This window comes from Mya arenaria, chromosome 10, assembly GCF_026914265.1.
Source record: "Mya arenaria isolate MELC-2E11 chromosome 10, ASM2691426v1".
In the NCBI taxonomy this organism is placed as follows: Eukaryota; Metazoa; Mollusca; class Bivalvia; order Myida; family Myidae; genus Mya; species Mya arenaria.
In genome coordinates this window covers 39,546,791-39,574,673 of record NC_069131.1, presented here as the reverse complement: position 1 = coordinate 39,574,673, position 27,883 = coordinate 39,546,791, and the positions used below count along the sequence as shown (strand labels likewise).

The following is a 27,883-nucleotide window of genomic DNA, read 5'->3' as shown; positions in this document are numbered from 1 at the left end:
TTCCAAAACATTGACAATATCGTGAAAATATCCTATTTTGGTATTCATAAGAATACATTCTCTGTTTAGCTGTTGTTGAACCAGCATGGCCAACAATCCGTTTAAGTAATAGATACACTTGTTACACTACCAGTGAAATTTGAATATTGACTGTAATCAAATGATTTTATGTAGGACAACACGCATTCGTGGCAGAATTCAAACTGTGCCTGAAGATAAAGAAACATATCTTAGTTATATTTCAAACAAGTATTAAGCTCCGTCATAAATACTTGTATTACAATTGTTGTCTTAGTCAGAAAAATGAAATCCTTAATTGCGTGTACTCTTTACAGGTAATAAGGGAAATGTTAACATGCTATATGATATAACATTAAACCAATTTGAAATATATATTTTATATGTGTGATTACAAGCGTCTGAAAATGACAACTTTTAGTTGGTCTCAGAATCTTCCAGCATACCAGGTTACAAATGGTAAAGTCTGTATTGGAATTATTGCTAAATTGTACTCATTATCAATGCTTAATAAAGATTACCATGTTAGAGATTGTTGATGTACGCCTGGACCTGACTTTCCTTATGGTATTAACAACGCTGACTTCTTGATCTATTTTCATCTTTTCAACCAGAATTGAAACAACGCAAAACAAGGCACTTTTTCCAGTCCCGTCCCTACAATTAAATCGTATAAGATGAGTCAAAGAAAGCAGGAAGTCTATGATATTTGTGATAACTAATGAGGTCCATATAAGCTTTGACTGGTAAATGTAAATGCACTATGAACTTGGTTTGATTTCAATCCTTGTCAATTACACAAGATCGCAGTGGATTGTACGGTTGTGCGGCCTGACTCTTTAGTGTCCAGCATATTCATACACGTCAATACGCAGAGGATTTTTATCATTTGTTTTCAAATTTTATAAAAGTTCCGAAACACATTATGAAAAAGAGATCTCTCGGGAGCACACACTAAATCACATTATGTTCACGACAACCTTCTTCATGCACAATAAAGAGAGTTAAAATATTGCAAACAACCTTCACTGGCTAAAAATCAAAAAACCCCTACGACCTGATCATATTCAATGATCCCGAAGGATGCCCTCCAAAAACCTAATCATCAACATATTGTAGAAGTATGGAAATCATAACGTAATAAATGAAAACAAACGAACGCTTGTTGAAAAGTTTTAATGTTAAGGCATTTTGAAGTTAATAAATGAAAAAAGGTATATCCTGTACTCACAAACAGTGAACAAGAACCGGGCCTTGGTTAGAAGTTTCTCTTAAGTTGGCGTTAACGCTTTTGCTAAGATCAAGGTAATCCTTACTCGACTTCGCGACGTCACTGGTGTAATCCCATGCATTGAATTCAAAGTGAGTGACTTCCCTTTCCGAACTTTGCTGTTTAAAATAAGTTTTGCGACTGAGCAAAATGTTGATAAGGATGTAGACTATGTACGAAGTCACAAAAAACTAAAATATTTCCCAACTTCGCTTGTATAAACATGTGCCAAAAGAAATGACACCGTAAATCAAATAGTATGAAAACAAAGGTTGTTCTTATAGGTTTTTATCACAACCTTTAAACAGCTAGTATATATTCTAAATGTATAGTTACCCCATTGGGTTCATTGCGTTTGATCGTTAGGAGTCTTTTTGTGCAATAGCCGTGGGTTTCTTGTTTGGTACACCTGACTTGAAATATGCCCTGTTTCAAAATGGTCTACAGCAGGAAAATACAATCCGACATTTTGTTTCTGGAAAAATCAAACATTTGTTTAATTATCATTTAAATTTGGTCTAATGTGCCAGCAGTTAAGGACAATTCAAACATGACTAAGACGTAAAGAAATATTGTAATTTAAGAAGAACAAACTTTTAGTTTGTCTGTGGAAGGTTGAAAACTTATAACACAAGTACAATTTTCCTGGAACAGCAGTGTCAGAAAGTCTCTGACATTTTCTTTCATGGGACTTTGAACAACCAAAAAGCGATTCCTTGCTTTCAAGCTCTGAAAAAAGGATCACATAATTGGCTGACCAGTTGATGCCGATACACTTTGCAAACTGATTTTGTTAATCACATTTAAATGCACACACTATATGTTGATCAGTTTTGTTTTAACTAAATGTTTAATGTTTTCATTAACTCATATGAATTTTATGATAATAAGTAAAAAGCATATGATTTGTGTGCAGATAAAAAATATTAGCCTTTAGTTATTTTTATAAATAGCTATGTGGCCACAATGTTCGCAGCTAATACTATCGCTTACATATTCTTATTAGTACACTATAATTTTGTTTTGATCATTGAATTCCAATGAATTAAACATAACAATGTATTAACATGATAACGCATCAACCTACATTGTGCGTCCTGAAGGGAGCCCTGCATTACCCGCTGATTTGTACTAGTTTGATATATCTTAGTTAATTGTAGTCATGTACCAATAGTTCACACCAAAGTGGTATCTAACATGTATATAATTAAATGTTTTGGAACTTTCATAAAGTTCCATGGTTTTTGAAATTGTTATGTATTTTTTATGTGTTTAGACGTCGTTAGTTGTTAATTTGACTTTAGTATTTTTTCACGTTTTGACGGGATAGTGTCGTTGTTCCAACGTATGCTGTGTGCGCTCCGCACATCTTAACCTAAAATATCTAGTCCTTGAGCCCCTCATAGTGTAAGTTTCTTATATTGCCATAAGTATGGTACTTGTATAGATTGATATCTTCTAGTTTTTGTCTTGTTTACAAACTTTAAGTAGTATTTTAACGAATGTCATATATTTTCGCGATTATGTTACTTGTAACCAATAGCTTCGTACTCGTACTCTTGGTTATTTTAAGGTTGTTACATTTTTGCAATTTAAGTTAAGATTTACCATCTAATTACAATGTAACTAGTTTTTATATACATTTAGTGAATAGTAATGTGGAAGACTTATTTTGATCTGTTGGTCTAGCTTATGGTTGAGCGGTTTGCTTAAAGTGATTTGTTGTTTATTTGGCAACCATTAGTTGTTTTACGAGGAACATTCCTCCGGAGTATGCTGGTTTAGTAAGATTCCCAGAACGTATTCGGTGTTTTTAAACAAAGCTTATACCCTAAAACATATTCTGGACCAAACATCTTAACATGTAATAACTAGTCCTATACACGTGTTTTGTATACTTTCAGCTTTTTACCAACATCATCATAATACGAATGAATAAACGGTTAAAACTTCGTGCGTCTTGATTCTCGGTAGCACGTCTTGATTCTCGGTAGCACAACATTAAATAAACCGGGAAGTAAATGCTACCTACGTCGATGTAAACTGCATTAATACATTTAGGAGCTCCAGGTGGACTATCAAGGAACCGGCAAGGTCTGTTGCAACTCAACTGTGATCCCCTGTAATATATATTAAAAAGGCATTTGTTGATTATAAGGTATCAAATACCATGTCAATGTTGATCAAACTTTACAAAACAAAACCTCAGACTACGAGGGACATGTAGTTTGCAATGCAACAAGCTTACGCAATGCCCTTCATGCTTCAGAAAAATAAACTTGGTAGAAATGATATTGAAAATCATGTAAGAGCTACAGTTAATTTACACTAAGATTTTAAGATCCGGCTCTTACACGAAGGCATGGAAGAAATGTATAAACACAAATGTGTGCAGTACTTAAAAGAAATTAGAACTTTTAAACTGTTGAAGAATATTTTCAATATAAAAACAACATACATGTATATATCTATGTTCGCAAATGATAATCAAACGCTTTTCAACGTCTAGAAAGTGTTAAGATGTTCCCTACAAAACTCGAAAAAATACCTTAAATATTCAGTAAAACCATGGATACCTAACATTGCTGTCTGTATGTTATATAACACAGGTGTGCTAAGATCTTCTCCAACACAAAATACGAAAATTACTTAAGTTTGTCATACTCCTCTTGGCTCGTACATGTGAGTAAATTGGAACAGTAACACCCAACTAAAAACTGGAACTTTAGTATATCATCCTAAACATACGAATCCCTAACGAAAGCATTCAAAGGTCATGTAGAAATATTTAGTAGTTATCTCAAACATTAATCATAAAAAGAGCTTCATTCCAAGGAGTCCTATGTTCCAGCAACTGGAATGAAACATGAAACACTTGTAAAACGGAAAAAACATACTACCTTGTATGTCTGTCAATGGTCTGTTCCTGCCTTTAGTTCTGTTATTGCTCTCAATGGCCTGCATTTCAGTACCTGATGGCTTTTCTAAAACTGTTTGCATCTCCTGCATAATTATATAAACTTTTTCATTATACATTATCATCTATACGCGTTTCTAGTTTTAATATTGACTGAATCAGTAATCAAGGAAGAAGATGCAATGCTATTACAGTTAAAGAAAATGCAATGTGAATTTTTATATCTAGATAAAAAACTCTATTAACATAAAGTCAAACCTGAAACTGTCGATTGAATCCTTCCTTCCCCATCTGATTGATGTACTTGCGAAAATGTGTTCCTCTAATTGGTCTGCTGATATCACTCAGCGAGCTGACGAGTGCTCTATATAAGAACTCGTACTGGTTCTAGATAGTAACATGCACAACTGTTAAAGAACAATCAAATACAACGAAAGCAATAGATATAATACTACATGAATGCAAACCTATTTCTATCATACATAGTATAAAAATCATTTGTATTTTTAATGTTATGGATATGTAGGATACATTAAACGACTCAAATAAAGATTATTCTAGATTATCACAAATATTTTTACTTGAGCTAAGTACACTATATACACCACTAAGGCATTAAATTACCCCTGCGCAATAACTGGCTACTAACGCACCGTGGTTTGTATCATGTTGGCCCTATCGTGCCTCGTGTTTATCACACAGCCAGGGATGTGTATTGACCCTTCACTCTCTCCCTCCTTTGTCAAAATATCTAGAGCAATGTATGTACATGTTCTTCCCACACCAGCACTGAAAACGCCAAAGACAAATAGTTTGAAATGCGTAAATGCAAATGATTAGCCTTATTGAAATTTTGACCAAACTAGAGGAGTGCCTTTTTTGTGGAAAATAATTAAATTCCAATGTTGAATGTACTAGTCATGCGTATAATGACAAAACCTTATCAACCATAGTCAAAACGCTCAAAAAATGTTTTGTCAGAGTTTTGTTTAAATTTGCTTTGCATTTGTATGGAAACCTCAATTGACTTTATCTTTCTATTTCAAAATTTTCAAATCTATCTAATGAATGCTGGTGATGTTTTTTTCTATTAGAAACAGTTGAATACGAAAGCCAAAACTAGTGACTAAAATTCACCTTATGGTTACTGAATTGAAAAATATCTTTATAGAAACAATCCCCACAAGGCATTGTTGATTGTATAGGTAGAATATTTTAGCTACTGGAACCTTGCCTCACATTGCAACACTGTTGCGTCAAGATGCAAATGCTTTTTGGACAAAACGCTGATGATTTTTTCGGTAAATAGACGTCAACATGTATTTTGCTCACTTGATATGCCACCATAAAACGAGATTAAAATATTGTGTTTTGATCCTATAAAACAACGTTGTACTTTCCTTAAAGTAGATTAAAATAGGTTTCTAGACTATTGCTTGATCTGTAATCCATCATACTTTAATGTTAATATGTTTGTATACAATCTCAAACACTTCATATTTCTGTTTCTATCATTTTATTATGAAGATGTACTGCAAAAAAAGTTTTTATATATTTCAAACTCTTAAAAACACGTGACGTGTTCGATTTTTTTAATAATTTATTAAAAACAAAGACGACATTTGAAGGTCAATGTGATTGTATTTAGAAATCTGAAATTAGTCAGGTGTGTTCAGAACTCTCTGTCTGAACTCAATGATTCTTGTGACATCATCCGGCACATCTTTGTCTGGCCAGCAGGTAAATTGAAGATGGTGAAGCTGTCTGGTTTCACTTCCCTGTGAAATGGAGCAATGTTCAAAACTAATAATACTTGTAACCCGTAGTTATGTCATGATTCAATATACAGATATATGTACCATATAGCTTCAAGTACAAATAAAAACATCGGCTGAAAAGCCTTGTCTATTAAATAATTGAAATTCATACTAAACATATTCCATGGTGAAATCATTTTCTGTGTTTAATGTATGTTTGTTATCAAAGGATTTAAGTATCAATATTGGAAAAAAGAATCTATAAACAAACAGTATAAATCTGAACTTTTTTGTGGTGCCTTGATCTACATGATAAATAATTTACTTTTAGAAGGCTTTAGGGCTTGTTTCTACATAAAGTATTTCAGTAATCAATGAAACAATAACGTCATTTTGTCATTTTCTAAAAAATATAACTGTTTTTCAACTTAAAGTTATTAATTGAAAATAGTTTTACCAAAACCATAAACATTAAACAAAAAGTTTTTATTCCGCCTTAAATACTTCACCACTCTTCGATGACCTTGTATTTTATCAAACTGAAGTCCACTTTATTGCGTGTCTTGTATTGATTTAGACCGAATAAACAAGGAAGGTTTTCGACTTCTGAATATCGTGAACATGAAATGTAATACAACTATATAAAAGCAGACGGGCGGATTATCCGTTCAAAATTAATAACTAGATTAAAATTTAACACATCTGCTTAAAATTACGATCGTCCTCAGAGTACATTTACTTGTACATTAATTTATCGTCGTATTTTACATGCTTACCCCTTAAAACTAAAACAGATACAATTACGAAGGGCATTGAACAAACGAAATATGTAAACCAGTTGCTCACTTTAATGGTGTTCGTTCAATAAAAATAGCCACCTAAATGTTAATAAAGCAATTGAGCCAGTTCAAATATTCGCAAAAACTTCTACTGTTTGCATAAAAATGTATGCTTCTGTAATTTTGCCCATGGTGTACTTAACGTCAGCGAAGCTTGATTATCATGAAAATAGTATAGAAATGAGATTTTTGGAAGTTGAAGCGAGTTTAATTTTCAAAATATTCTCGTTTCTTTGGTGATATATACGACAAAATGTTATGTCCGTTTAACATACTTTACCTTTAAAATCCTTTATCATGCTTTGGAGGTTATAGTAGTTTTGGGCTATAAAAAATAATCAAAGCGAGTAAAATCGTTTTTTTTAATCAAACAGATAACAACTATCAATTGCTAGGTCATTTGTTTTACATTTAGACCGCAATTTGAATGTGAAAAACTTGTCTCTATTCAATATGTGTTATTCACATAAGCTGCCATATGGAATTGTCATTCCCATCACGCGTACACTGAACTTTTGAATTAGTTAATCATATTTAGTGTAATATTTGGTGCTAAACGTGAGTCGTTTATATTTGATTAATATGTACTTTACATGTTTTAAAATATTGCATAAGTGAGAACTCCTTCAAAAGGCCTCCCCAATTTTGTCATGGATTTAATACCACTATTGATATGAGATCGTAAATCAAATCATTTAATCAATAATAAATAACAAATAAATTATGATTAAGTGTATTGTGTACCAGGATGTGTAGTCTCCTGCTCGTCGGTATGCCCTTGTGCTTCCCTTTGTGATAATCTAAAATGCAATTATTCATAATTTTTAAAACAACTATATAAATATTTCATTTTAATTAGCCAGAAGCAATAGTTGTATGATAAAAATTCACTTGCAGTGAATTTTTTAAAAGTGTTATATATCTCCAAATGATAAATGTCTATGAACGAACATGATAAGAGGAAAAAATATACTGATACAAAAATCAACTATAGAAATCAAACGTGGGCGAAAAACACCAAAATAGATTTAATTGTGTAACAATAAACCTTCGCCTTAACAAAACAGCTATAACGACAGCAGCATCAAACACTATTACAGCACCAATAACTCCCCCTGTAAGTGCACCAGTTGGAAAGTTGTTTGTTTTGTTGGGACGTCTCGATTCAACTGAAACGTAATGATGCTTTTTAATGTGAACTAAATGAAAATCAGTTCGTGAAGTGAGATTTAGCACAGAACAGTCTCTTTAAACGTATAAAGAATCTGATTTAGAGGATATTTCGTTTCATTTTTGTTTGTGTTTTATAGAACAACAGAAAGGTAAATTACATAGTTGACAAAACTTACTGTTATTCAGACAATGGTCACCGTTCCGCCCGTCTCTACAAACGTCACATCTATCTCCTGTGTAAAACTCTTTACAATCACACTTCCCATCAGTAGAAGAGCAAGTATTTTCTAAGCAGCCAAGGCTACATGTTTTTGAACATCCCTCTCCATACCGATCTCTGATACAGTTTTCACATTGCTCCCCACTATAATTAGTACTGCAATTGCATGTTCCATCACGTAAATTGCAAGTGTTCTCCTCACAACCTTGACTGCATTTCAAAGAGCAATTTTCTCCATAGTTGCCATCTACGCATAAGTCACACTTTTCACCACTAAAATAATTTCTGCAGTGGCATGTTCCATTCCTTGAATTGCAGACTTTTCCCGCACAACCTAGGCTGCATTGCAAAGAGCAGTTTGCTCCATATTGACCATCTACACACGAGTCACATTTACTTCCAGAAAAATAAGGCTTACAAGTATCACAAGTTCCGTTATTATAGCATGCAGTACCATCGCACCCAACAGAACAGTTATGTTTACAATTGTTCTCAAATCTGTAAGATCCGTCTTTACAAGAATGACAGTTGTCTCGGTTCGTACACTTGCACGTTGGAGAAATGCAGGTAAACTTACAGTTTGCACTTGTGTTAAAATATCCTGCTTCGCACGACGTACAATCCAAAGGTGAATTACAAAAGCAATGAGGATATTTGCAAAATAGTTCACACTGTTCACCAAACATTCCAGATGGACACCTTTGACAAACAACGGCATTAATTAAACTAAGTAATATTAAATTGTTAACCATGGCGGTAATTATTGTATAAGCAAGTAAAGTGAACTCCAAATTAAATCAGAACTTAAATATTCTTTATTCATTGATGCACAATCAATATGGCATTCTTGATTGATATTCGTAACCATTTTACTTGCTGTGACAGAAGAGGAAGTAGAATATCCAGGATTACACAAGATTTAACTTATGTCTCTTAATATCATTATGTCATGAGCATTTAAATGGCGAAATATGCGTTTTATAAGTGAGATTTTGACCCAATCCGAATACTTATATTTCATTTGCTAACTGATTATACTTTATACAAACGGTTGAACAATAAGGTATGGCAAAGAAATAAGTAATAAGAAATGCTAAATTTGAATTCGAACATTATTAGGGCGCTGCTTTATCTTCCGTAATCAGCGCTACGCCAAAGAGAAATTATATACAATATTTTAAAATGAATAACGATTATGTCGAACATTGTCAAAAACGTGCAGTATTTGTTCTTATTTTCGAACATATGTAGTTTTGGCAATGAGTGCTATTTATTTTGATATTTTCCATGCCAAGTATTATACTTTTGCCATATAATGATCGTTACCTGATTTCATCGTTTCGATGAACTGGGTGTTAATCAGCAAATATATTCAGAACAAGAAAATCAAGTCATTCTTACTGCACTTTTTACTTTCGTTATATAAATGATACACAACCCGCGCAAGACGCGATAATTTAAAGCTATTATGTAGAAACTGTTTTATATAATTGACACATAAACGACAAATTTTGTAAATTGACCATGGAAGTGTAAGCTTACGTATATAAACTAATCTTTGGTTTTGTGCACGGTTTTCAATATGGTAGAAATCATGTTTTAACAGATAAAAAAAACTCTTTCATTTCCGTACATCATTATTTCAATATGTTATTTGGCGAAAAAACAAATTAGAATTTTCTTTGAACGTCAGACTATACAATGCAATTTTTGTTTAAAACTTTCGAAATTCCGCGTTCGTCGATAGATAGCGTATATATATCCTCAATCTACTAAGTGCACTTTAGCACGTGATGTAATGAGAGAATCAAAACATACAATAAAACAAAAAACACTCTCACATATTGAACAAATTATCATTCGTACAGATGGTCAAGGATATACAGCGAAAAATCATCACAGTAACCGCGAAATTGACAATATCATATTTCTACTAAGTTAGATCACTGAATTATATCATCATTGATTGTTAATAAAGCTTCAGGACCTGATGACAAAAGCAATCGAATCCTAAAAGTATTTTCTAACTCGTTAGTTTGCCCATTGTGTTCCCTTTGTAACATGTCTCTCTCAATTGGTAGATTTTCAAAACCGTTGAAAGATGCTAAAGTGTGTGCAGTTTTCAAAACGGGTGACACCATACTCCCTACTTAATACAATGGAAAAGGTGATCGAATATATAAACACCTCTTTAACCACCTTAGTGACTTATTTCTTTCTACCCGTTACAGTTAGGATTTCGGCCAGGCGATTTTAATGTTAATCAACTTACATGCCTTTACACACATTTTGTAAGGCAATAGATGATGGTCTTGAGGTTAGAGCAGTATTCTTTGATATCAGTAAGGCATTTGATAAAGTTTGGCACAACGGCTTGATTGAGACGCTACAGGAAACCTGTGTCAATGGCAACTAACTTTTGTGGTTTAGTTTAGTTTAGGTTAAACTTTATTTAATTTTACAACGATTGAGAAACAAGCTACAACAACTTATATTAAACACTCTCGTTGGCACGATGTTGCGCGAGAGTACTAGTGTGGTCTTGTGTTTTTGGGGAAACCAGAGTACTCGGAGAACACCCACTAGTCCGGCTTGGTGACCACTAACCAAATTCACATGCGCCCAGGCCGGGGATCGAACCCGGTTCGCCTTGGTGTGAAGCGAGTGCGCTAACGACTGCGCTAACCGGACAGTGGTTTAGTGACTATCTAAGCAATTGTTGGCAATGTGTAGTTCTCCTTGGCTCCATATCTGTTGTTGTTTTTTTAGGCTGGTGTACCTCAAGGTTCCATTCTAGGTCCCCTTTTATTTTTCATATTTATAAATGGCATTGTTGTCAACATTAGAAGTACTGTTAGGCTATTTTCAGATGATACTAGTATTTATATTCTCGTTGACGAGCGCTTAAGGGCCACTAACATAATCAAAAGAGACATTGATTACACCAGTACACGGGCTGATAAATGGCTAGTCACCTTTAATCCTGCAAAAACTTAGTCATCTTTGTTCTCCAGAAAAGGACTACCGCGTATTTATCCAGATTTGTCTAAGTATGGTCAACAAATCGCAGAAATCAATTCGCATAAACATATTGATTTGGTTTCTATTGGTGACTGTACATGGCATGAACACGTTGAGTACATCAGAAGTAAGGCCTTAGAAGAATATGCGAAAATTCCAGTTTCGTCTGGACAGAAAATACTTTTATACTATTTACTTTTTGTACATCCGTCCGATTCTTGAATATGCTGATATTGTCTGGGATAATTGTACGGACTACGAAACAACGGACTGTAAAGGATCCAAATTGAAGCCGGTAGCAGTTAATATCGGTTAATGTTCTCCATGTGGAGCTATGTTGGCCTACTCTGTCAGAAAGACGCTTTAATTACAAATTATGTCTCTTTTATAAATAAAAAACGGCCTTGTTCCTGAATATTTGTCATCCCTTGCACCTTTAAATGTCAGTTCACAGCATTATCCACTACGGAATGCATCTAACATAAGATCGGTTACGTTACGCAGAGATTCTTATTTTTCCTCTTTCTTACCTTCAACTATACTAGAATGGAATGAACGTCCACAGAATGTACGGGATTGTCGTTCCATATGCTCTTCGTAGTCGATTTCCAGTCTGCCCGCTTTATTATTACTACGGTACCGCCGATTGAACGTACTTCACACTCGACTGCGTACTAGTTGCAGTGGTCTTAACTATCACCTTTATTGTAAAAATATTATCAACTCTCCTCTTTGCGAGTGTGGTGTTGAAAGTTGTACTCACTACAGTATCCAAAGTCCTTTATAAACCGACTCAAGACACCCTTTCTTTTGTAATATGTCAACTATCACAGAAATTAACATTGGTTTCATTCTCTATCGCAATCCAACCCTAAACAACGAGAATGTGTGTGTGTGTGTGTGTGTGTGTGCGTGCGTGCGTGCGTGCTTGCGTGCGTGCGTGCGTGCGTGCGTGCGTGCGTGCGTGCGTGCGTGCGTGCGTGCGTGCGTGCGTGCGTGCGTGCGTGCGTGCGTGCGTGTGTGTGTGTACAGGTATATGTGCGCACGAACCTTTATAGTACGCAGTTGTATTTAAAGATTTAAACAACTCAATATACACATAGTCAAACATACTACAGAAGATTCAATGTATACATATACGATTTACAACTAAATATACATGGGAATAAAGGAAAGTACAGGAAGCAAAATATCCAGGAATACAGAAATTTGATTAATGTCTTTCATTGTTAGATCAGATTGTAGTTGAAGATTCACTACTATGGAGCGGAAATAAATACCACCATATTAAATGTTTTAAATTTGTTCAAAATTAATATCACAAACATTAACCAAACAGACCCGATCACGAGCTCGGACAAATAACTGTATTATTATTACTATGTAAACGACAGGAACCTGTCTAGCAATCTAAAATAGAATTATGCGCTGTTTAAAGGCACAATGGTCAATACTGAACAGACAATTAACGATAGACGCAAATAGTCACACCGAATCAGCATCATATTATTTCCATTACTATTTCGGTACCAGTGCAACTCGAAAAATGCAATGTTATAGTGTACACGGATTACATTTTATTTATTTAAGACTTTAATCGGTTGTGAATATTCTAATGTACTACAAGCGGTGTTAAATAAGGAAGGCAATGTCTAATACCATTCTGTAACAGGCATATAGCAGTTCTATCCGATATTGGGTGGGCAAAAATAAATAATAAAAAAGGGGCAGAGAGATAAAACAGCATAGTATACTTATACTGTCGTTATATCTTTGTTGACTTTTCTAATATCTACAGTCGGATGCTTTTATCTCTAGCTGATCTAGTCACTTCCAATAAATACAATGGTGAAAATGCGGTTGGGCTAAAAAAATAAGCCTTTGGGTATGTTAAACCCATTTCGGAGAGTGGAACGGCAATGCCCAGACTTCTTCTTTTCCTCAACCAATGCTACGCCAAAGCGTAATTTTGTGGACGGAAGTAACATGGGAACATATTTTTTCGTTAAACATTCCTAAACATAAACATAGTATTTTTACCAATATCCGTATAAATAATTTGATAAATGAGTTGTTCAACAGTTATTGGGTTACTGAGAAATGTGTATTGATATAAATCCCTTCTAAACTCAAAACTGAAACAATAATGACAACAATACATTTAAGATAATTATCAAAAATGTTCATACTCTAACATGCTGATCTATGTTTTATGAGGCCTGCTGACATAAAACAAACACTAGTAAAATAATCGCAAATGTCGAAAGGGAGTTCATTTCGGGAATAGAAGCTGAGGTAAAAATATTATCGATCCAATTAATCAATTTATCATACATTGTATATTATCTAAAGTAAACTTGAGGGAAATGGGTGTCGTACCCACAATAGGTGTGGTACCCGTACCCACAATCGCCGAATCACTAGAATGACGCTCTAACATACTGAGTTTACCCACACAAACTTTTCTCCTCCCCCATTAGCCTTTCAGGCCAAAAGAGGCACTCCTGCCTTTTTCTGCTGCGGCCATTAAATTAAACTTGGTTGGAAAAGTGCGCCCGGAGTTGGAATCGGACCCACGACTGCCGGAACACTAACACGTCGCATTTAATTAACTTAGCTCAACAGACAGCTGGTTATACCCCTTTACACACCATTTCCATATAAACGTGTAAGAGACTTTATTTTATTTTGAGTATAACTTGGAATATCATCATTTATTTCCGACTTTCTCATAAGGGCAAATGGAAAAGAAATCTGATCCAGTACGGAGTGTTCCTGCTACCCCGGCAACAATCGGCACCAGCCATGCCAACATGAACACATTGCCCTGTTCAATCGTCAAACTCATATTGAACCATCTTCAAAAAGAAGAGAGATATTGACAGAAATAACCAATATTTTAATATTAATTTTAGAGAGTTAAGAGTACAAAAATATTAATAATGAGTGTATTGATAATACTTATGACTGTATCTTTCAACCTCATTGTATTCTTTTAAAAACATAGCTAATTATTCACTGCGAATATTAAACAGCATTCATTCATTTATTTCTGGTTGAACCTAATATTAAGTTGTTTGTCGTTCCTGATAGCTGTCGTTTGAAAACAAATTCCACACCCTTGGTCGGACTTCCTCAGTATTAAATATCCATGTGAAAGGCCAGGAGAATGTTCACTGGTCGGGACTCAAACCCATGACCTCATGGTATACATTAAAGGTATGTGTAGTCATATTTGGACCATTAAACATGGATGTATTGGCAAGAGCAGCTGAAACAGATGTTTGCAATTACAGCAAGCGAGCCATAAATCAGATAACTGGAAACCAAGAGATAGTTTATTTGCGGTAGCAGCTTTCAGATAATTTTCTAATGTAACTGATAATGATTAATACCTAGTTTTGATTATTGGTCTGTGTTGTGAATCTATTCACATTTTTTCTTTGCTCTTTTAAAATGAGCATTACATTAAATACAATCTCTATGGTCTGAACATTCATTCTTTCATTTGTTTACATTAACTTACCAAATAACAACAAAATGGTAAATTACATCAATTACAGACCTCACATTCATTTAAAAAGCAAACTTTACAATCACACTTTCTCTCTGTAAAGAGCAAGGGTTTTCAAAGCATTCTTGCGTTTACAACATTATTTATAAGTTATGCTTTTGTCGCTGAGCTTTGGGAGATAAGTGCTTTCGAATCACGATCTGATGTGATAAAGCGATCCAAAGGTACAGATTATATGATAATTTGACATACATTGCTAAAATAAACATAAATAATTACGGATAAAACTCTGGACACTCCTCCAACAATGCTTAAAAATAATCATTTGTAGCATGGATATATAAACAATATTGTATGCTTAAATTAAACTTGGAGCCTTACCTATTTTGATGGATTTTTCACTTTATGATATTATGTGAATGGTTTTTTTATATTAAAACATTATTTAGACACTTCTCTAGTACGCTTTCCTGGCTTAAAAAAAGAAGAACCGTTATACACAATATTTTGTTTGTTTATCTTACAAACAAAAACGGTATGTCATGTGAACTTGTAAGCAGATACAAATAGTTCAGGTATATTTTAGTCTCAAAATTGAAACATGAATGAGAATCCTTATGTTTTCTGACTCTTATACAATACATACATTGTTCGCATATTTCCTCTTGTACCCTTATACTTTTGACAGTAAAAGTTTTAGTCAAAATGGAAGAGAAATTCATTTGTAAATACGTCAATTGTGTTGTGTTTCATAATTAACGATTGGTATAATAAATTGATAATTCGAATGCTTTTAAAATTTTACATTATCATCCGTGTTTCAGAGAATATAAATGCACGCTTGCCTTCTGTTGATTGTCTAAACGAGGTTCCAAGTATATTTTAACCAATGTAAACAAATGGCATAAGGCAGGTTAGGAGATAGTTAGCTCTTTACCTAAAAATATATCATATTGCATGAATAGCAGAACTTACATGCAATTAAACAACCGTCACCGTAACGCCCGGTTTCACACATTTTACATCTAGCTCCTGTATAATACTCACTGCAATCACGACTGCATTTCAAAGAACAATTTACCCCATACTTACCAGACACACAAGTGTTACACGTATCACCAGTAAAATCAGGCTTACATAAACACGTCCCGTTGGGGTTGCATGTGACGCTATTGCAACCAGAAAAACATTTCTGATTACAATCGTTTTCGCCATACCGCCCGTCTTCACACACGTCACATTTGTCTCCTGTATAAAATGGTTTGCAATCACACTTTCCATCAGAAGAAGAGCACGTGTTCTCTAAACAACCAAGACTACATGGTTTGGAACAGTCTTCTCCATACCTATGTGCGATACGGTTGTCACATTTTTCACCACTATAATATTCCCTACAGGCGCATGATCTTTCGGTTTGACTGCAATTGTTTCCCGCACAACCTCGGCAACAACAACTTAAGATTGTATTTATTATTATGTCAAGTTTATTTAAGTGACTTTTAATAACTTTTACGATTTAACTAAGATTTGGACAGAACAAGCAAAACAATCACATAATATCAAGCACAGATGTAGTAACCACCTTATTAAATTGATTGACTTATTGATGTTGATTCGATTTAATTCTGAACATAAACATAGTAACACAAACTATATAAAAGTTATATACTGAACTTATTGGGGCTTTAAATAATAACAGTATGTTAGTGCTTTGCATCATTTAATCGCAGGATTCAATTGCCTGAATTTCACTCGATATTTACCCTTATACACCAAATCAAACGGGCATCGCTCGATGGAAAATGACGGGAGCAATAACGTGTTTTTCATAAATTTTATTTAGGTTATACGAAGGTATATGTTGAATGGAATACAGACAGGCGAAACTATTTAAATATGCCTACTGTGACCATTATTACTTTTTGTATTGAACACATAACCAAAGTTTAAACGCATTCACAATAAATGCAAATGTATTTATGATAACAACATCTAACACTGGCAGAAAAACAACTGAAACACCAAAGTGGTTTGCTGGATTCCTTTTTAGCCAGGTTTTTGGCCTTGATAACACCATAAAATTATTTCGAAATAAGAATTTTTTCCATATAACAGACATTTTATTATACAAGTTTTGAGAAAGCATATGTAATATTAACGGCACCGACAACACAAGTTTCAATCATAGTGACAACGGGTCATGTAACTATGCTGCATCATGTTGTCAAGGCCAACGTGCAATAAATAACATATGAGGTATTAGTAAATAACGTTGTTATTCATCCGCACGGTATTTATCGAAAGGTTAAGCCCCCTCGACTTATCCCAGTCTGGGTATGACAGTAGATACGTAGACAAATATTTGAAAACAATATCCAACATGGTACATTCCAAATATAAATGGCAAACATATTTTACTGTTATTTCTTTCAGTGTTAACTAATTTAGACAAGCTCGTAAGACATTCATTTCAGCATGAGTTCCTTTTAAATATATATTATCGTCGTATTTTGTTCCTTTTCAAAAGATTGTTAAAGATTACAAAAAATGTAACTACATATACTTAGACCCAAACCAGTTTCATTTTCAATCATAAGAAGGTTGATTGTATAGACTTTAGTTTAAGCTTATTTAATTGTACAACGATTGTGAAACAAGCTATTGTAACTTATATTAATCACGCTCTTTGGCGCGAGAGTGTAGTCTTGTGTTGTGGGGGAAACCAGAGAAAACTCACTTGTCCGGGTTGGTGAACACTTACCAAACTCATATGCGCCCAAGCCGGGAATCGAACCTAGGTCGCCTTGGTGAGAAGCGAGTGCGCTTATCATTGCGCTTACCGGACAACCTGTATAGACTTTATGTCTATAAATGGATTTTGGCATATCTGATGAGATAGCATGGGCTAATGATTTTTTAATCAATTCATCAACCACTTTGATGCATTTTCATATTATTCCAGTCTTAAGACTACACAAACTTTTTATTTCAGTAAGAATCGACTTAAAACGAATTGTTTATGTTGTTTGTGTTTTTAAATGAGGTAATGCACTCTTTCTCATTGTCTAAAAAAGGTAATATCAATATAATGTGATCAGCGCACTAAAACAATACCAAAATGTACCTAATGCATTCTCTAAATAAGAATTGCGCCTTAGCATTACAAAGTATCTTCATTTATGAAGATATATTAACAAGGACCATTTTTTTTTTTTTTTTTTTTGAATGCTCAGTGCATTACGGAAATACTAGAACATGCCTGAATCATTTAAGCGAAACCTCAGTTTCTTCTAGACCTTTTCTTAGTTTCATCATTAGATATTGTTTTATAATGTGGTGTTGGGGAACGAAAAGTTTGGAAATTTTAACAAGGGGACTATGTCGAACTACGGTCGTTTGTGTCATATTTTGTGAATGGAATTCATGTTTTCACACAAAACGAACGAACCCTAATAATTTTCCTAATCAACTTATGGTATTCTGTGAAATATATATACTGTCAAGGTTTATAAGAATTCGCACCCAGGACTCTTCGTTAGTTACTCCGTCAAAGGCATATAAAAGAGCCAGACGCTCGAACGAACACCACTGGCAATCTTAAAGGACGCAATCATAATAATAATAAGAACTGTCAAGCAAACTCATTATGGAAAACTTGCTTCGATACTATGGGATGATACCTATTGTGAATGATTATAAAGAATCACAATTTAACTTCTGTGCTTTCATTTAATTAGGGTAGTTGATAATTAATGTGAAATTCATTATCATATACACATCGATATCACATTTGGCGTGCAACCTTTGGAATACAAAATGCACATATTTGCAAACAGTTTTGCGGTGAAAACATTTTACAAGCTCGATATCATCAAAGGCTAAACTGTTGGAAAACCGGAGATATAAAATATTCGCATTGTAACCAAACAGAAAGCGTAGTGTATTTGTAAAAGCGCTATCTTCGTTTTAATCGTATTTTGAACATCTTTACGAATGCACCAAGGAAGAGAAATAAATATCGCACGTCATATCCTATAACTGTTTTGTGCAGTATGTTTCAAGGAAGTAAAAATAACAAACTAATATTGTAAACATCCATTGAGGCAAAATAAAAGGTGGCTTTTATTTCCGCATTTGTGTTTTTGTTTTTAAATGTTTACAAAAATAACAAACCATGTAACTAGAACACGGCAAACATCACCGATATAACCCTGTCAGTGTCATAGCCATTAACTGTTATATTAGGGCTTAAGTTTGTTACTGTTTCATTTATTATCAGAATCATTTAGACAAAAGTTGTGCCAAATTTGATTCTATCCAGTCGCCGTATTGATGTCACATGCATAGCTATAAGAACATTAACATGTCTCAAGAAACACATTTCACTATTTCGGTGTACAATGACAACCAAAATAACGGAAAGCGCGTTACTTCTCCAGTTACAAATATATCATTGTGAACTAAATTGAACCAATAGTTGATTTCCGACTGCTTGAGATATTGTTTTTGGTTTAGTGAAGGCGAATAACAGAATTGTGATCATTTGTAAACAGCTTTTGCTCTAGCTCTATGCATTATATCGTTATAAGATATATGCGCACATGCCTTTTAAAAAGCAACTTGTATTTTCCACTACTGTTCTAATTAGAGTCTTAATTAGTTATACAATGACTATGTAGATTTCTAGACAAAACGTTTCTCAATCAATTTGTTATTTGTGGTGATTACATGGTCAGGAAAATCCGTCTTCAGTGTCCGTCAGGTGTAATGTTGCAACGACGTTTTCTAAACAGCCAAATACAAGGTCACTTCGCCATTGTTTTTGTATCGCATGAGAAAATCGATTTTAAATCCCTGCTTCTTTTTCACGGCCTCCACAGCTAAATGATCAACGATATGAGCTCTTGTCAATGCGGTACAGTTTTCGAAGGGTATGTTTGATCTTGAAAAAAGCAGGTGGTTTAAACATTAATTAACATGATGTATTCTATTTTGTTGACATTTCGTTGATAGCTGTGCTAGTTTAAACTAACCTTAGTGAAAAATGTCTCATTAATTGTTCGTGATATCGAGTTGTTTTTTTTCTATATTAGTCCTGCTACAATAAATGCCATGCGTGTGTTAGTACCGGGGAACACATGCGCATAATTCTTGAAAAAACTGTGACACTGTTGAAATTGATCCAATAAATCCATTAAAAATTACTTTTTAAGGGGAAAAAGTTCGTCCATTGAAATCGGCACTTTGAACAACGGCTTTGTCAATTACCTTTACTGCACAGTCATTAGTTCAATCCAATCAAGAGCATTAAGGTTATGTAGCATTTTCACAGAATGCTTCCTTTAAAGGGAATATGAATGTATGTAAGGAAGGAATTGAAATAGAATGAAATGAAAAAAAAAGCTTAAGCAAACCATTTCAAGTTACCACTGATAAAATGTCCACATACTCCTTAGGGAACCTGTGTTAAGTGTTAATATCATTATAATTTTTAAAACTTTAGTCAGCAAAGATGGAATAATAAAAAGGCTGGTAGGACTTATGCGTAATGGTAATTGCATCACCGTTTGGTTCCGTTCATAACATTATTGTCAATAATGTGCAATCTCAAATTCGTTGTCCAAATGATTCCAAATTGTATTTTAAATTTGTAAAGAATAAAAGCATGATACTTAAGTAGCATATCCTTGCATGACGATACATTGCATTCAATTATGAACAGAAAGCGGAAATTTAATTAACATAATGAATATATCCAATTACTGAAGTTGCATGTTTAAATTTAATATGAGGTACTCCATTGTTGAATAAGGAAGTTCCGGCTAATACGAAGTAATGCATACTCTCATGTACCTTATATTACGAATACTTAAGGTTTTGAATAAACTTTTAAACATCAATATAGTTAACGTTTGGTGAATTAACTGACCTCAAAGTCTTCTTTATATTCATATTACTTCTACATCTTCTCGTGTATGTAATTAGTTGAAGTTTAGCTAAGGATGTTATGTTACGATTTTTTATTATTGTAGATTTTCTACACTTTTTTATATTTGATTGCTATTTTATCGCACAATTGCGCCAATTTCATTGAAGAAGTACTGAATTATAATAGAGCTTATTTCTTTAACTACGAAGCTGAAAATGAATAGATTCATTGCACTGAACTCATTTTCTACGTCAATGTTTCTTGTTTTCTCGTTATTTTTGCAGTATCGAATTTGGAAAATAAAATATATTTAAAAAGTAATTCGCTGTCTGAACAGATAAATAAAACGTGAAGTACAGTATCTAACTTTTGACCAGGATGTCAGTGGTAAGATAAAAGCACCGTCGCTGTGACACTGAATGTGGTTAGTGTCTTCTGACCAGGATGTCAGTGGTAAGATAAAAGCACCGTCGCTGTGACTATAAATGTGGTAAGTATCTTCTGACCAGGATGTCAGTAGTAAGATAAAAGCACTGTCGCTGTGACTATGAATGTGGTAAGTGTCTTCTGACCAGGATGTCAGTGGTAAGATAAAAGCACCGTCGCTGTGTCTATGAATGTGGTAAGTGTCTTCTGACCAGGATGTCAGTGGTAAGATAAAAAAAACAGTCGCTATGACTATGAATATGGTAAGTGTCTTCTGACCAGGATGTCAGTGGTAAGATAAAAGCACCGTCACTGTGACTATGAATGTGGTAAGTGTCTTCTGACCAGGACATCAGTGGTAAGATAAAAGCACCGTCGCCGTGACTATGAATATGGTAAGTGTCTTCTGACCAGGATGTCAGTGGTAAGATAAAAGCACCGTCGCTGTGACTATGAATGTGGTAAGTGTCTTCTGACCCGGAAGTCAGTGATAAGATAACATTTGAAGAGAAACAAATCGGTAATAATTGTTCACGAGTACCCATTATGCACTTTATAAACACAACAAGTTTTTCCTAGAGTTACAACACTTTCGATCGATCTATTCAATTAAGATCTACAATAATTAGCCCTAGTTTCATTTATTTCACAACGTGTCTTTGATGAAATATCTGACACATTTTTGTTAAGAGAGCAATATACATTCAAATCTTGAAATGGCATCTGTAATTCCAAATTTGCTATTTATAGCTCAGTAAATGAAAACACGAGTTTTGTACAACTGATAATTTGTGTTCATTCATTATTTGAGTGAAACAAAGTCGGCACCTTCGTTACTCGATGTGCTGATCATAACCGTGCCTACAAGACAGATAAAGAATGACTTACTTTTGGTGAAGTTCAGATCATAATGGCAAATCGTATACTACGAAATGAATTTAAGCAGATTGTGAAGATGTCGTTCATTGACATCAACGCTATTAATCCTTGATTAGAAGTCTGATTCTTGAACGAACATTGGTCCGTTAGGAATACACTATACATATATTGCATTAATTTTGTTGGCCCGTCCATTGCCATATTTGCTCCAGCGGTTATAAAATTACTGTATTATTACGTAGAATACTTCAATTTCCTTCAATTGCAACATAAAACACTCAATAAAACAAAAAAAATTATATATCATAACAGTTAAATAATAATAAAATCAAAATAATTTTGCAGATAATATTTATAGAAACCTCTAGCATTGGTTGATAGGGTTACCGGGGTTTGGGGAATAATACGAATGTTATTGCCAGGAAAAAATCCCAATCGTACGACCAATTACTGTATTATTACATAGAATACTTCAATTTTCTTCAATTGCAACATACAACCCTCAATAAAACAACTTTTGAAATAATTAAAGAGAGACAATATATAGGGTCCATTGAATTAACACTATAGTATACCAAAATGTTTTGACACATACATTATGTTCTCACAAACTCATGCTTACATATAGAAATTTAAAAAAAAATCAATCAAACATCAGCAAGTTCGTTTACGTTAACGTTGTGGCTTCCTGGAGGTCTGTGTACGTTTCATCTTGATTCTCGCTTAAGCGTTTGACACTAAGCTCTTGATATTGCATTTCCGGTTCTGAAATAAGCGAAAATATATATATTTATCAAAAAAGATTGGCAAGTAATATAAATACTGCAATATAAACTACAGGCACAAACCCAATAGTCCCAAACGCCATGATGACGTTAATTAATAACAAATCTTAAATGATTCAAGGACAAAAAAGTGACGCAAAACTCCCAAAGGCAAATCTCAGATAACACAAATTTTAATGTTCAATGAATATGTGAAAATACCATAATTCCTAATAATAACATAGTAACTGTTCATGTATTTCGATTCTTCAAATCCGGATATGAGTGCGACAATAGAATTTCGTGTTTTTTTTTCTAAATTATGGTTTAAGTAACGTACGTTCGAAATATGTTTCCGGAATTTGATATCACGAACACTACTCATACATTTATCATCTCATAAAATAATATGAAAACTGATCCCAAACAAAAACTTGTTTTCAATTCCGTTAATCTTAAAGTGTTTGCTATTTGCTATCATACTACCATTTGAGCATGGACCGTGCTAGCAGAATACCTTCCTGTCATTTCAGAAAGTACCAACTTCACACTTTGAGATAGCCTGTTTACCCACAAAAACGATTTTTGTTACTAAGACTATACTATCATATTGTAAGAACAATACCATGCAAAATATCATGTTTGCATCATTTTATTTGAGTCATAACGCAAGCCAAAATTCATATCACAAATACTATTTTGTCATAAAGCGGTACATACATATCAATAGAACTTATAAAAATGAAACGTACCAATTGCATATGGATCCGGACTGTGCAACGTGAGCTCCCGGTTTCTTTCAGAAGAGTTCCTCTTCTTTTGTCGTCTCCTTTATGAAAAGTTATCAATTGAATTGTGAGTAATCTATGAATTGTAAGGATATTATTGTACAAATATTAGCATTTCATTATTGTTTGTTTTTCTTCATTTTTCTACATTGACGGGCTTAATTTGTTATAAGCACTGTCGCTGTGACTATGAATGTGGTAAGTGTCTTCTGACCAGGATGTCAGTGGTAAGATAAAAGCACTGTCGCTATGACTATGAATGTGGTAAGTGTCTTCTGACCAGGGTGTCAGTGGTAAGTTAAAAGCACTGTCGCTGTGACTATGAATGGGGTAAGTGTCTTCTGACCAGGATGTCAGTGGTAAGATAAAAGCACCGTCACTGTGACTATGAATGTGGTAAGTGTCTTCTGACCAGGATGTCAGGGGTAAGATAAAAGCTCTGTCGCTGTGACTATGAATGTGGTAAGTGTCTTCTGACCAGGGTGTCATTGGTAAGATATAATCACTGTCGCTGTTACTATGAATGTGGTAAGTGTCTTCTGGCCAGAACGTCAGTGGTAAGTTAAAAGTAATGTCGCTGTGACTATCAATGTGGTAAGTGACGGGCTTAATTTGTTAATCCTACCTTTGAATTTTACAATTAAAAGCATGTACTGACATACCTTCGAAGAAACAGAACTATGTGGATGGCAGCAATAACACAAAACATAGCAATTGCACCACCAACAGTTCCCCCAATGATTCCCCCGTATGATGAAGATTCCGGTTTACAAGTTGTCGTTGCTGAAAGTTAATTTAGATATAAGACATATATTTCCAATATCCGACCTTTCAATAATGTGTTTTTTTACATTGTAATTTCGATAAGTAAAACAGTTATTATCATTATTATTTAAAGCTACTTGCATTCCCATCAAACGTATTGAACATTATTCTATATGATCTGAAAGAACACAGTAAGAACCTGGTGACACTTTGGGTAACATAGATTTACAAGTAAATGTCTTTTTGTTCCATACATATTCTTGAATAAACCTATATCTACCATTTGCGCAGGTAATCCCTTTGTATCCATCAATACAACCATGTCGACAACGACCAAAGTAATCGCATCTTGTTATATCTGGTACGGAAACGCATGTACCTGGACACTCTATATCGCACATGTCGGCGTAGAAGTTGCGAACACAACCACGTAGGCAGCGGCCTGTCATAACATCACATTCCTTATTGACACAGGTGTCACTACATGTTCTGGCACAGTAATTTCCAACACTAGTCAAAGAGTTGTTAACACATTGTGAACAGATGCCATTTTCTCGAAGGCAGGTTTTGCACGTAGGATGACATGAGTTATTGCAGTTGTGGCCCCAGTATCTTTCTCGGCATCCGTATGTACAAATACCATTTGGCTGTTCACATGTGTTAGCAAGACACGACTGTTCACAGGGAGTGCAATCTGACATATTCGAATCAACATAAAAGCCCTTAAAGCATGATAAGCAGTGAGACGCGTTACATGATTGGCAAGCATAGTTACATTTTTCATGACAAGTTGATGATGTATAACCGTCAATACACATAGCGCATGATCCATCGCTTCTGTCACATGTATTATTTGCACAACTTACACTACATGTTTTATCGCATAATGTTCCAAAACGTCCCTGATCACAAGCTTCACATTTGTTACTCACAAAGTATCGAATACACTTGCACGTGCCATCTCTATTGCATGTGCCATTAAAACAACCTTTTGAGCACGGCATTGTGCATTCGCTACCAAAATATCCAGGTATACAGTGTTCACATGTATTTTCTGAAAATTGAGGAAGGCATGTACAGTGGCCGTCACTATTACAAATATCGTTGCAGCCTACGGAACACTGTTTCGTGCAAAAAGTAGAAATGTCAAATTAGCCAGTCCTACAGGAAATACAATTACTCGCGTTAGTGCACATGCAGTTCTCGTTTATGCAATTATTATTGCAAAGTTCTCCGTATTTCCCTAGAACGCACTTGTCACATTTATTTCCTTCAAAATTTTCAACACAGTTGCAAGTTCCATCATCATTGCATTTGTCTTCAGTACATCCTTTTAGACAAGCAGAATTGCAATGTTGGCTAACGTCGTAAAATCCATCAAGGCAGTAATCACATACGGTTTCAACACATGCGCAGTGTCTGTGAACACATGCATTTAAACAATTGTCAGATATTCCATAGAATCCCGGTTTACATGTTAGGCACACTCCGTCAGATTGGCGACAAGTCTGACAGTTTCCTTTACACGGGAACATGCATCGAGGTTGATGATAACCATCTTTGCAGCCATCAACACACACCTGGTCCTCGCCTTTGTAATCTTCACATCTGTCTGTCACGCAGCACTGGCATCGACCAGAACATGAAGCGCATGTAGCTGTAGTTAGTTCAAAATAATCGTATTTAACTAATATGACGAATTATTCGCCGATAAACTAATAAAATATCAATATACATAACAACTTGTACAAATATAAAAACACACATTTTTTTATAAATGAACATATATATGCAACAAGTACTATAATGAAAAATACAGGGGCAAGCCTGATGACAAAAGAACAGCATTTAAGCCTTTATATATATATATATGTGAACAAGCAATATAAAGTATTTAGTTAATATGTATGACTGAATGATTGTAGGACTCAATTAATGAGATAATAAAAATATGGAGGTTAATAAGACTTATTTATTTAATGTGATAATGGATAGAGGCATGAATGAATGAATGAATAAATAAATTAATGGAGTTATGGAGTAATTTATTAATGATGTTTTATAGAATTACGAATTATTATTTTCAAAAGAAAAACGATTTAAAGCGTGATCCCGACTTCATTTATGAACTAATGAACCTATTTCTATAAGTTTAAGGGTACAAACTTTTAATTTTGTAAAACATACCTTTAAAAAGCACCATGAATGCAAATAGGATCTGAAATAATAAGAAAATTTTATTTCACTCTTCACGCAACGATAAAAAATTGTCCCCGGGAAATTTTAATTTAAACAGAAATCAAATATGTATATGGTTAAAATGAGGACATATTAGGAAAGCTATGAGTATAACTATACGACGACTCAGAGAACTCATATTTGGCGTATGATTTTGTTTAAAAAGTGAATGATAAAATTAAACAAACACGTCAATAGTTACCAAGTTTGTTTGAGTAAAACATTCATAACTCACTGTATTTTAATTTTGACTTGAGTAGTACTAAAGACAGGATAAATATTACATTTGAAAGCAAAGGTGATTCTTCTTTGACTTTAACGTGGGGTAAAGACGACGTGTCCTAACGTCGTGAAAAATAACTTTTGTCACTAGGATTTTAAGTCAGTGCAGATAATGGTCCTGTAAGCGAATCGAGTTTATCGTGCCCATTTCAAGTACACTTATCATGCAGCTTTTTAATGCAACTTTTAAAACCGTAACAAGTTATATTGTTGCTTTATGGGAAGAAGGTGTCCGCTTTTCGATAATATCTGATAAATGACTTTCCATTTTCAAATTACTTTAAACCCTTAGAGCAACTGAATTTTGCATATATGGCACTCGTGAAAAAGTAGAAGACACTTTTGTTATCTTTTCAAATGGCACAATTGATCAAATAATAAATATTTATTATAATTTTGTTTTTGTATAATGGCCAATACTGCATCAAAACAACATCAACCGCATTTTGGAAATGACCAATCACGATATTGCGTGCAAGTGTACAGTTTAAAATCAAAATTGTTTGAACCGAATAACCCCTTGCGTTAGAATCATATGGCCAGTAAAACGTAGTGACATTTTATCTACATTGAATAAAATCTACCCATCAGTTGTTCAGTCCTGGCACAACAAAATATGTGCGCAATAAATATACAGGACCTCAAACATTAACTTGAAAACTGTCCATGATTATCTCTTGTTTATTTTCGTGTCGTTTAAGGTCTTGTCGAATGTCCACGGTAATCGTTGCGTAGCATGCTTTGTCGTAACCCATGGAATATTTGAGTAGGAAAATAGTATTTATACGAAAGCATCCCTTATAAGTCAACTTTTCAAAAGCGACTGTATTTCAAGATAGGCCTGAGCACAAATACACAATTGTTTTGAGTCTGAGTTTAATACTGATACCCAGAAATGCGACTTTTAAAATATGTTAAAACATGTTTCTTAAACTATTTAAAACGAACATTGTGGTCATGACTGTAGAATGATTGCTCTTGTAGACCAATTCTAAACAAAATGAGAATATGCAGTTTTGCATATTGAGTCCAAACTCAGAATTAGAACGCTGTTATTATGGACACAGTTTGTTTTTTGCTCAA

At 34.2% G+C, this 27,883-nt stretch overlaps 1 protein-coding gene and 1 long non-coding RNA gene across 2 annotated transcripts; both read right to left on the bottom strand.

Annotated features, from left to right (window-relative positions):
- Positions 1 to 539: 539 nt before the first annotated feature.
- Positions 540 to 1,755, bottom strand: LOC128206192 (uncharacterized). The gene is made up of 3 exons (XR_008256411.1): positions 1,625 to 1,755; positions 1,250 to 1,407; positions 540 to 675 (listed from the first exon to the last, which is right to left on the bottom strand). It is a non-coding gene; the product is annotated as an uncharacterized LOC128206192 (long non-coding RNA).
- Positions 1,756 to 5,928: 4,173 nt separating this feature from the next.
- Positions 5,929 to 26,483, bottom strand: LOC128204690 (multiple epidermal growth factor-like domains protein 10). The gene is made up of 12 exons (XM_052906089.1): positions 26,468 to 26,483; positions 25,437 to 25,937; positions 25,209 to 25,334; positions 24,660 to 24,722; positions 24,178 to 24,298; positions 23,480 to 23,556; positions 22,635 to 22,728; positions 13,941 to 14,073; positions 8,151 to 8,739; positions 7,850 to 7,970; positions 7,546 to 7,601; positions 5,929 to 5,983 (listed from the first exon to the last, which is right to left on the bottom strand). Exons 1-12 carry the CDS (start codon positions 26,481 to 26,483, stop codon positions 5,976 to 5,978), a joined length of 1,905 nt encoding a protein of 634 aa, XP_052762049.1. The 3' UTR covers positions 5,929 to 5,975.
- Between the last annotated feature and the right edge of the window lie 1,400 nt (positions 26,484 to 27,883).

Excerpts from the sequence above, each read along its gene's own strand:
- LOC128204690 (XM_052906089.1), bottom strand. Across the intron at positions 24,299-24,659 it reads GTGCGATATAGAGTGTCCAG|CAACGACAACTTGTAAACCG; the intron begins GTACATGCGTTT and ends ATTAACTTTCAG. Across the intron at positions 7,971-8,150 it reads TGACCATTGTCTGAATAACA|TTGAATCGAGACGTCCCAAC; the intron begins GTAAGTTTTGTC and ends ATTACGTTTCAG.